This window comes from Nycticebus coucang, chromosome 17 (genome assembly GCF_027406575.1).
Source record: "Nycticebus coucang isolate mNycCou1 chromosome 17, mNycCou1.pri, whole genome shotgun sequence".
Taxonomy (NCBI): Eukaryota; Metazoa; Chordata; class Mammalia; order Primates; family Lorisidae; genus Nycticebus; species Nycticebus coucang.
The window spans coordinates 88,880,141-88,892,165 of NC_069796.1; the positions used below are offsets into that span (position 1 = coordinate 88,880,141).

At 40.8% G+C, this 12,025-nt stretch overlaps 1 protein-coding gene across 1 annotated transcript; it reads right to left on the minus strand.

The window, feature by feature from the left end:
• Positions 1-758: 758 nt before the first annotated feature.
• Positions 759-11,806, minus strand: ZFP62 (ZFP62 zinc finger protein). The gene is made up of 3 exons (XM_053566989.1): positions 11,638-11,806; positions 4,376-4,432; positions 759-3,598 (listed from the first exon to the last, which is right to left on the minus strand). The coding sequence occupies exon 3, from the start codon at positions 3,582-3,584 to the stop codon at positions 759-761; it is 2,826 nt and encodes a 941-aa protein (XP_053422964.1). The 5' UTR covers positions 3,585-3,598; positions 4,376-4,432; positions 11,638-11,806.
• Between the last annotated feature and the right edge of the window lie 219 nt (positions 11,807-12,025).

Consider the following 12,025-nt stretch of genomic DNA (forward strand, 5'->3'; position numbering starts at 1 on the left):
ATCAATCTGCATTTTTTTATGAGTGATTCTATCTCTGTTAGATTTATAACAGTTTTCTTTTTGTTGTTGTTGTTTTTTTTGTTTTTTGGCCAGGGCTGGGTTTGAACCCACCACCTCTGGCATATGGGACCAGCGCCCTACTCCTTGAGCCACAGGCGCCGCCCAGATTTATAACAGTTTTCTACTTTTCCTATTTTGTTTCAGAAAAAATCATCACTGCTCCCCCACAAGCCATTCAATTATACCAAAATTATTTCAGATCACTATTATTAAATAAATTTATAGTCCCTGAAGCCTATCTCTCCCTGAATTTGCCTTTTGGAGGCCACTACCAATATTTTTATCCACTACCAATGTAAAATTGGGATTCAAAGCTACATCTGAATTTTCTACATTTTTATTCACAGAATTTCTCCAAATATAAACTTTCTGATGGTGACTATGTGACTTATAATTGAAGTCCTTTCCTCAAATTGTGTTTTATGTCCAGAAAATTCTGCTTATTTTGAAGATTTTTTTCACATTCCATCACTTTGATAGGCTTTATCCCAAGAATGGATTATTTTATATTCTATAAGGGCTAATCTACCTTGACACTGGAGTCTACCTTGCTGGTTATGTTTGAAAATCACGCAGAGATTACTCATGACGACTTATACTATGTAAAGTATAACCCAAGAACAAGGACCTTGGATATTCTTATATTCATAAGGTTCACCTCCCATTTTCGATCCTTGAGACTCAGTAAACTCAGCCTGCTACAGAGGCATCCTCATCCTGGTCCCATCCAGAGCATTCCCTCCCTCACAGGTAAACTCAGTCTGCCACAGAGGCATCCTCATCCTGGTCCCATCCAGAGCATTCCCTCCCTCACAGGTAAACTCAGCCTGCCACAGAGGCATCCTCATCCTGGTCCCATCCAGAGCATTCCCTCCCTCACAGGTCCTCTGGGATGTCCCACTGTGACTTCCCACATTTGTCACATGTACAAACGCCTCTCCAGTATGGGTTCTTTTATGCTTGGTGAGATTTGATCTGATATTAAAAGCCTTACCACACTCAATACATCGGTATGGCTTCTTTCCAGTGTGGATCCTTTTATGTTGGTCAAGGACCGATCTATAATTGAAGGATTTCCCACACTCACAATTATAGGGCTGCTTCCCACGGTGGACGCTTTTGTGGTTGCTAAGACTCGAGTGTGAGATGTAGGCCTTCCCACACTCATCGCATTCATAGGGTTTCTCACCTGTGTGGGTCCTTCTATGCACTGTGAGGCCTGAGCTGTTCCTGAACGCCTTTCCACACCTGTCACAGACATAGGGTTTCTCCCCCGTGTGGATCCTCTTGTGTTGTGAAAGGAGAGAGCTGTAACTGAAAGATTTCCCACATTCAACACACTTGAAAGGTTTCTCCCCAAGATGGACTCTTTTATGGCTTATAAGAGTTCTGCTTGAGAAAAAAGCTTTTCCACATTCATCACACGTATAGGGTGTCTTGCCAGGGTGGGTACTTTTATGGTTAATAAGGCTTGAATGCGAGATATAAGCTTTCCCACACACGTCACATTCATAGGGCTTCTCACCAGTATGGATTCTTTTATGAACTTTAAGGCTTGAGTTGTTTCTGAAGACCTTCTCACACCTGTCACATTCATAGGGTTTCTCTCTAGTGTGGACCCTTTTGTGTTGAGAAAGGAGTGAGGTGTAATTAAAAGATTTCTCACATACATCACACTTGTAGGGCTTCTCTCCAAGATGAACTCTTTTGTGGTTTAAAAGAGTTCGGTATGTAATGAAGGCTTTCTCACACTCATCACACTTAAAGGGCTTCTCTCCAGGGTGTATGCTCTTATGATTTATAAGGCTTGAGAGTGAGATGTAGGATTTGCCACATTCTTCACATTTGTAAGGTCTCTCTCCAGTGTGGATTCGTTTATGTACTTTAAGGCCAGAATTATTTCTGAAAGCTTTTCCACATACATCACAGCCAAAGGGTTTTTCCCTTGTATGAATTCTTTTATGCTGTTCAAGAGCAGAGCTATAGTTAAAGGATTTTTCACAATAGCTACATTTATAGGGCTTCTCCCCAAGATGGATTCCTTTGTGATTTTTAAGGCTAGAGCGTGAGATATAGGCTTTCCCACACACATCACACTTGTATGGTTTTTCCCCAGTATGGAGCCTCCGGTGAACTTTGAGGCCTGCATTGTTTCTGAAAGTTTTCCCACATACATCACATGCATAAGGTCTCTCTCCAGTGTGAATAGTTCTATGCTGAAGAAGGAGTGAGTTATAACTAAAAGATTTCCCACAATCCTTACATTCATGGGCTTTCTTCCCAGGGTGAATGCTTTTATGGACTGCAAGGCCTGAGCTATAGCTGAAAGCCTTGCCACACACATCGCACTTGTAAGGTTTCTCTCCTGTGTGGATCCGTTTATGGACTATGAGGCCTGAGCTGTTTCTGAAAGCCTTCCCACATTCATCACATTCGTAAGGTTTCTCTCCAGTGTGGATGACTTTGTGCTGAATGAGAAGAGAGCTATAGTTAAAAGATTTCTCACACTCATCACATTTATAGGGTTTATCTCCAAAGTGGATACTTTTATGATTGAGAAGTGTTCTGCAAGTAATGAAGGCCTTTCCACACTCATCACATTCATAAGGCTTCTCACCAGTGTGGATCCTTTTATGGACCCTGAGGCCAGAGCTGTTACTGAAGGTTTTCCCACAAATGTCACATTCATAGGGTTTCTCCCCTGTGTGGATCCGTTTGTGGACTCTGAGCCCAGAGCTGTTCCGGAAGGCCTTCCCACACTCACCACATTCATAGGGCTTCTCCCCAGTGTGGATCCTTTTGTGCTGGTCCAAAACAGAACTATAGTTGAAGGATTTTCCACACTCATCACACTTACAGTTCTTCTCCCCAGAATGGGTGCTTTTGTGGTTTATAAGGCTGGAGTAGGACATGTAAGCTTTCCCACATTCCTCACACTTGTACGGCTTCTCACCAGTATGGATCCGCTTGTGGACCCGAAGGCTTGAGCTGCTCCGGAAGGTCCCTCCACAGTCGTCACACTCATAGCGTTTTTCGCCTGTGTGCATAATTTTATGTTGAACAAGACGGGAATTATATTTGAAGGATTTCCCACACTCATCACATTTATGTGATTTCTTAACAGCACGGGTTTTCTCCTGCAGACGGGGTTGAGAATTTCCATTAATGTTCTCCACACATTTGCCTTGTTCACTGCTTTTCTGCTCTGTAGGGACGGCCTGGCGTGTGACCTGTTTGGGGCTCACCCGTGAGCTGTTCTCACACACCTCATCTCCCTGCTCCGTCTTTACGTTTGCCACGTTCTTGGCTTTTCCAACTACTTCCCTGATGCCACGGTTGTCATCCTTCAGGTTTCCTGCAGGCTTTTCCCATTGATTCTCTACTCTGTTATCCCAGTCACTTGTCTCACCAACCTTAGATTCCTGCACAGGATCCTTGTGAAGACTTTCCACTTTGAGCCACTTAGATTCTGTGTCTCCCACATGTTCATACTTTTCAGTTGGTTCCTTGTTCTCAGTGCCCATCTTCAAATGTGACACTAAACCAAGAAAATGAAAAGGACACCTGTTTACTTTGTTTAGAAAAAAACTGGAAGAATCACATCAAAATTTACTTATTAACTGGATAAATATTTATTGACTGCATGCTACTATAGGTAACATTTTTAAGTACTGGGGATATAACAGTGGGCATGACAAAATTTCTGCCCCCGTGGAGCAATGTTAAACTGTTAGAGCCCTGAATTTTTAATGGAACAAAGAGTATTTCTATTCTTGCATAACAGCTCAGGGTTAGCACACAGTGAAACCATGCACAGAACCAAGGGCAACAGTAACCAGAGTTTGAACAATGTCACCTAGTCATGGAAAGACAGAGGACATAAGAAATCTCTGAAGAAGAGTACACAGAAAAATTAGTAAGAAGGAAAAATGTTCAGTGTGACTTTTTTTTTTTTAATTGTGAAAAGTTAGATATAGCAGAGGACAGGCAAAACTAAAGAAAAGGAGAAACCAGTACCTGGGTGGAGGTAAGAGGGGGATGGTTACAATGAGGACAGTTATTTCAGAGATTAGAAAGAAAGAACCCTGTAGGCACCTAGAGCTGGCCTCCTGGACTACCCTGCTAGGAAAACATCAACTCTGGAAAAGCGGGTGCCCAGGAAGAACTCGACATGGAAGAACACACTCTGGCCTGCCAGGGAAAGGCTCTCATTCCTAGTTGTAACAGACTACCACAGTCAGTTCATATCAAAGACGAGAAGCAAAACTTCAAACCATCAAGCAGGGAGTAACACTGCCCACATCCAAACACCTACCTGCATGAACTTGAGAAAGATACTGAATAACACCTCGTTGTGTAGCAGTTTCACCATCTGTAAAATGAAGGTAATAGTGTCTTTTAAATATGAAATGAGGTAATACATGGACAGCATTGAGAACAACACCTGTCTCTTGGTGATAGGCTATGTGTTATTATTACTTATTTTATTATAGTATTATGACTGAAAATCTGCAGTCAGGTTACTGAATTAGGATCAGTACTGGGGGATAAAGCACATGACTCCGGAATGTGCCCACCCTTGGGCTGGGACTCTGTTCTTTGAAGACACTCTCCCCACAACTGGCACACCGTCAGCACCCACCTGCTGATAGACTGAGTCCGCAGAACAAATGCAACAGTTCTAAGCTAGTTATCCTTCAGTCCTGGACAATTAGACGTTTGTGATTAGACTTTGTTAAAATTTAGATCTCCCTCTCTTACCGTACGTGGGTATCAGACTCCTGTAGGTTAGTATTTGCAAATTCTGTCAATCCTACTCAAAAATTCTTTATGTGAACATGTGAGGAAGAGTCAGGGGCAATATAAGCAAGATACAGACTCTGGAGGGGACATGTATAAAGAATCACCCTGATGACACAGGAGAAGGTAGGAACTCAGGGGCTCAGCAGGAAGATAAAGCGTCATTCTATAGACATTAAACCCAAAGGTGCTCGGCTGAGAGAGCTTCCCCAAATGACTATTAGATAATTAAATATTAAACAATGTTAAGCACTAAGGAAGATCATCACAGACCTCTAAGAAAAGGCGGCACGGCTTTGTTCCCAGCTTCCCTTTCTTTATCACTCTGGGCAAAGCAATCCATGTCTCTTAAAATGTGAGGGGTACTCGAGGGGCAGAATTCCAGAATCATCAGCAACAACATACCATCTATCTCTGCTAAGAGTCCCTGTTCCCACATACAACAGGGACCCTGTTCTACCTGTTTCCTTCTAGGCCTTGGCCTTCCACCTGTACTTACCCTCAGCCCTCAGGACAGAAAGATGTTCAACTTCCTGTAGTCACAAAACAAAATCCCTTAAGTAAATATACAAAAGTTGCCAGGGAAAAAACAAGAGTAAGAGCTATGAGGGGGTACTAGCCATACTAGATACTAAAGCCTATATAATTAAAACAGTGTTGTACTGGTATACAAATATATAGGCAAATGGAATAGAACAGAAAATCTAGAAATTGTCCCAACTACAAATAGAAATCAATAATAAAGATGGCATTGCAAATTTCTAGGGGAAAAGATGGTCTTTTTATTTTTTTGAGACAAGGACTCACTCTGCCACATCATCAGAGCTCATTGCAAACTCCTAGGCTCAGGGATCTTCCTGTCTCAGCATTCTGAGTAGCTGAGACTAAAGACACACACCACAATGCCTGGCTAATCTGTTTTGTTTTTTGTAGAGATGGGGGTCTCACTATAGTGCTTAGACTGGTCTTGAACTCCTGCTCTCAAACAATCCTCCTGATTCATCCTCCCAAAGTGCTAAAATTACAGGAATGAGCCACAACACCTGGCCAAAGATGGTCTTTTTAATGGTGTTTTTACAACTATAAAGCCATTTGAAAAATAGATAAAACTACATCCATTCTTCACATTATACACAGGGATAAATTTGAAATGGAACAAAACTTTAAATATAAAATACAAATACTAGAAGAAAACATGGGTAAATGCCTCCATGACCTGGGTACACTGAAAGCTTTCTAATCATGACTTATATGCAATGAAAGGTTTATAAATTTGACTATATAAAAACAAAATTGCATGGCAAAAATACCATAAACAAAATTGAAAAATTAGTGACAAAGTGAAAAAAATATTTGCAAGATAACATCATATATAAGGGCCAATACCTTACAAATAATTTTCAAAAATGAAGAAAAATAGCCTAACATGGTCCTGAAATAATGTGAAAGATACTCAAATTCACTCACAGTAAGAGAAAAGCAAAAAACTACAGTAAGATACTGTTTCTCACCTGTCAAGTTAGCAAACAGTCCAAACTTAACAATCTACTGTGTTGATGAGACTATGCAGGAGGGCACACCGGCACAACCGCCCTTGAGGGGAATGCAACAATGTCTAAAAAAACCATCTATGCATTCACCCAGAAATTTCACTTCTGGGAATTTATACTGATGATGCACCAATACAAGACAGTAACACAAAGTTATTCAGTATAGTATATATGTAACTGCAAAATCTAGAAAACTACATGTCCAAGCACAGAAGACTGGTTAAATGAACTATGACATATTAACAAAATGAGCACTAAAAGAGAATGAGAAACAATTCTGAATTGATATGTGGCATTTCTAAGATTTGCTATAAAATCAAAAAGGCACAATGAAAAAAAGGAGCACTTATGCTGTGTTTTGTATATGAAAGAGAGAAAACACTTCTGTATCTGCCTATATGCATATTAATGATAAGCCAGAAAACAATGACATTTATCACCTACGAGGGACACAGGGGGAGAATGAAGCAAAAGAGATGGGAGGCAGACATACACGCCTGCACAGGTTACTTATGGGAGCCTGGTACGTTCTGCACAAAGAACAAAATTGAATCGATGAGGATGGAAAAGCAAAAAAATAGCTAAATAGAAAGCAAACAAATGTGTTTCATGTGAATATCATAACCATAGGAAGGGAACAAACAAAAACAGGACAAATCCGTGCAACTTAAGCACATAATTTTTGATTACAGAGGTGTATTTAGCAGCCTAGACGGGGTGGTGGGGAGGAAGTGCCGACAACGGAACTATCTTAGCAGGTCTGTTTTCTGCTGTAGTACGGGCAGAGCAATTCTGGAACAATTTTAGATGTGTCATGGAACTGAGTAAATGCGTTGATTTTATGAGGAGCCAGGGCTCTCCAGGAGGAAGGACATAAAAATAAGGAATGAGAGAAGGCAAGAAATAACTTTGTGGGAATGAATTAAAGTACTGGTGTGAACTTATAATTTCTAAATGACATTTATGTGCATGTATATAAATGTATGTATATTCACATGAGTGTGTGCATTTGTATGCATGTGTATATATGTAAATACATTTCCTAGCTCTGTTTGCTGAAAGGCTGAGAAACAAATACACTAGATGTGATAATAAGCACATTTAGTACCCTCATCTGGGTCTCTATTACTGTCACCTACTAAAAGGATGCAAAGGTTCTCAAAGAAAAGGCTGTTTCCAGGCTAAGAATAGAAAATATACAAGATGAGTTGTGGCGTCTTGTTAGGCCAGCAGGTAAGGAAGGGCCCACAATGGTGGGGGTGTGTTACAAGACTGGAGAGTCAGCTTACACAATTGATTTAAGCACCACAGTAATTTAGGGCAGTAATGAATTATAACCCATTGAAGATAAGATTTTGAGTTCACACAAACAGAGAAGAAAGGGAGGCCTCTTGTTTACAGGAGAATTTGAGCACTGGCTGGTAATGTGAAAGGATCAGGAGCTTAGGAAAATCAGCATTCTGCAACTATCATAGTAAAGACTGGATCGGGGTGCAGTGAATTCTAAATGTAGGGTTAATTCTGATAAGGAGCAGGGTATCTGCACAGTCTTAAATATTCACCCAGAGACTGTATATTAATTACAAGGGAAAATATGGTAAATATATAGCAGAGAAATTAGACAATGTCTTGGCCTGTGTTCTAAATTAACACCTCCCCATGTGCTCCCAGTAGCGACATCTTGAGGACACATCACCGGTGAGAATGCATTACATGAACTGAATGAATCACAGTGAAACATCAGGTAAAACCCAAATGAAGCCTGTTCCTCTAAAAGGGAGGTGGCGAGAAAGGAGACTGTTATTCAAAATACCATTTTCTTAAAAGACAAAGAAATGCTATAGAAATGGTCCAGATTAAAGAAGGTTAAAGGGACCTGAGCACTACATTCAATTCCTGACCTTGACTAGATCTGTACTGGAGTGAAAAACTGTTATAAAAAAATAATTGGGTCAGCTGACAAAGTTGGAATACAGACGATAGATTAGATAAAAGCAATACCAACTTCAAATTTACTGAATTTGACAACTGTACTGCAGTTACATAAGAGAATATCCTTAGGAAATATGTATAAAAATATTTAGGGATAAAGAACCATGATGTATGTAAGTTACCTTCAAATGGTTTAGGGAAGAAATCATATGTATGAAAGACAGAGCAAGAGGACAAAATGAAGAAAAACGTTAACTACACATGAATCTGCTGAGCAAAAGGTATCTTTATATTATTATTCTTGAAATTTTCCTGTATATTTAAAACTATTTCGAAAAGCAAATTTAAGATTCCCTCAACCGTGCCCTCCCCTCCAAGGACTGCTTCAGTAGCCTGCTTCCTCTTCCAGCCCCATCTCCCCTTGTTCCTCATCCACTCAGACCACCAGCACTGGTTTCTTCCAGTGCCTGCGCCCAGCCCTAGGCATCCACCCTGACTGGCTCCTCTTCTGACCCTGCATGCTCCCTGAGCAGCCCTGTTCATATGCAGGGCTCCTACCACTCCTAAAAGCCTCCTCTCAGGTCCTCATCTCAGGTCCAGAGTGCTCTCTTCAATTTCAAATCCTCATATCCACCTCACTCTTCCCTTTGCCAAAATTAGAAGTGGGCTTTTCTATTTCTTTCACTACATCCAAAATGGCTCCTAAGGCCAGCCTATTTAATGCCTAACAATTCTCAAGCACCCACCCTTACCTCCATCACCATTCGTTCCTTACTTTACGCCTCCTAAATTCTCTTCTGAACTACTGCCACAGTCTCTCTTCCTTCTCTCTCATCCCTGCCCAATTCTTCCAGCAGCTGTCAAGAGTTTTGTAAAATACATATCTGGTGTCACTCCCCAGTACCAAGTTCTCCCAGGTTATTAGGAGAACCCAATGTAGTCTGTCTAATCCTCTTACTGAGTGAAATTAAAACGGATCAATATAAATGTGCATCTTCGTTGAAAACAGATAGTTTGAAATGCATGCCTATTAATCTTATACTAAGGTCCATCCAAAACAGAGGCAGAACAGCACCAAGATAGCACTACGGTAATGTTGCTAAAATATAAAGGCAATCAAGACAAAGTAACCCAATGTTATCTTAGTAAATGATACTGAAAGTATATTCTAATATCCAAATTATTTCTGAGGCTGAGTGTTGCAGGAAGAGAGGAGTGAGCATTTACAGCTGAAAGAAGAGCAGGTGCACAGGAACCTGTGCTCACCACCCTCCAGGCATCTGGGGCAGAGGTCGGCAGGTGAAGCCAGGCAGGTGGGCAAACACAGCAGCTGCCTCATACTAAGGAGTCCAGATTTGATCCTTAGGAGTCTCAGGCAAAGGGGCAGCAAACTGGATATACATTTTGGGAGGTCACTCATTTTATTAAAGCAAGTTTTGGCAAACGTTTTCTGTAAAAGACCAGACAGCAAATGTTAGGCTTTGTAGGTCAAACAGGACTTCTGAGTATTACTTTTAGCATTCCTTTAAAAATATAAAAACTATTCTTAGCTAGTAGGCCGTACAAAAACAGACGGCAGGCTCTGTATGCTGAATCAGTAGTTCGCCAATCTGTGTTAGATGATATTAAGGCGTCAAGAGTTAATTTAGGATGGTATAATAACAGCATTGTGGCTTTTAGGAGTGCCTGTTTTTTTAATACAGACTGACATATGCTAGAGTGGAATGGCATGATATCTGGAATTTGCTTTAAAATACTTCAATCAGGAAAAAGTAAAAAGGGAATGGTGAAACAAAAAGAAGAATCCTATAACCGCTAGATCTGAGTGGTGAGTGTAACCGAGCTAGTAAGAAAAATATTTAAAAAGAAAGATCACTCATGCCAGCTGCAGTGAGAGATCAGAGTGAGGAGAGGAAAAACTAAGTCCTGGAGTTTCAGGAGAGGGCTGTTACGTATGTAATCCAATCAACTTGACCGACATGGCAGCTAAGTCATGTGTCCCCTGTGACATATATAAGGAATTACTCCAAAAGCACAACTCCTCCACAGGGAGGCCCAGAAAGGTCTGAATTTCTTTTTTAAACAGTCTCACTTTGTTGCTCAGGCTAGAGGGCCGTGGCATCATCCTAGCTCACAGCAACCTCAAACTCCCGGGCTCAAGTTATCCTCCTGCCTCAGCCTCCCAAGTAGCTAGGACTACAGGTGCCTGCCACAATGCCCAGCTAAGTTTTCTGTTTTCAGTAGAGAACAGGTCTTGCTCAGGCTGGTCTTCAACTCATAAGCTTAAGGGATCCTTTGCCTTGGGCTCTCAGAGTGCCAGGATTATAGGTGTGAGCCACTGTGCTGGACTTTTTTTTTTTTGAAATAGAGTCTTGCTCTGTTAACTTAGGAGGGATTTCAGTGGTGCAATTATACCTCACTGCAGCCTCAAACTCCTGGGCTCAAACAATCCTCCTGCTTTGGCCTCTGGAGTACCTGGAGTGAGCAACCTCACTCAGGTTTGAATTTCTTAAATGTTCTAAAAACGCTAGATGAGAAAGCCCTTTCTAACCCGTGTTTAACAGAAGCACAAGCCTAATAGCCTGGGTATAGTAGTCAAAAATGCTGGTCAAAGAATACCATCCACTCCTTCCAAATTACAAATGACCTACAACCTCTGGGCATGTCTGTGCTTGATGTTCATACTCTATCAACAATGCCTAGAAAAGCAAGGGCAAATACTAAGAACCCGTCCTTCATTCTTGGCTGTCCCTGCCCTAGACAGCAGAAGCCACTTCATAAGAGCCTAAACAACTCATAAGAGCAGAACCGTGGCTCATTTTGGATAAAAAGACCTTCCTATTAATAACAGGCTGCAACAAGGAACAGGAGCAACTGCCAGCAACTGCTTTGAATTTTCAGAGTCCAACCACATTCCACAAGGCAATCTACCATCTCATGTGTCATTTGTGAATTCTGTACCTTATGTTCTTGGATATTACAATTGACTGGCAATGACCAGAAAAAGGAAAAGAGAAAACAAGGCGTATTGTGACCATGAAATGCTTGCCAGCATAGAAGAAAAAGTACATAGCAATGAGGAGACTGTGTGAAAGATGGGACTAAGGAATGAGTGAGAGACACAATATGCAGATGAGCAGAGAGAATATGGTCATTGATGGAGTAAGTGTTGCATTCAATTTACGAATACCAGAACTGTAAATGGCTAACAGAAGTTAGTGCCGATGCTTAAATGCAAAAATAAGAACGGAAGATTTTTTCCTTAAAGTAAAAAAACAAAAAGAACATTCCATACCTGGTAGTGGAGAAGAGATTTTTAGTCATCCTAGGGGAGGAAGGAAGCAAAGGAGATTCTGCAAGGGAGGTTAAGAGATTTTCTGAAGCTAAAGGAGCAGGAAATGGCTTAAAGAGAGTCATGAATAGAATCAGTCTATCAGGCTAGTAAGACTAAATACCACAGATACAAGTCTTAGGAGGGAAAAGGCATTATGTTTATTTGTTCTTTAAACACTCTACATGAGTGAACATGAGTGAACCGGTTAATGTAAAACATAAAACAAAAAGTATTAAACTCTTACCCTAGTACACTGTTAACTGAGCATAACATTGCTTGAGGTAACGAAAAATTGGAAACAACCCAAATATCCCTGAATAGATTTAAAAAAAAATTATGGAACAATGAA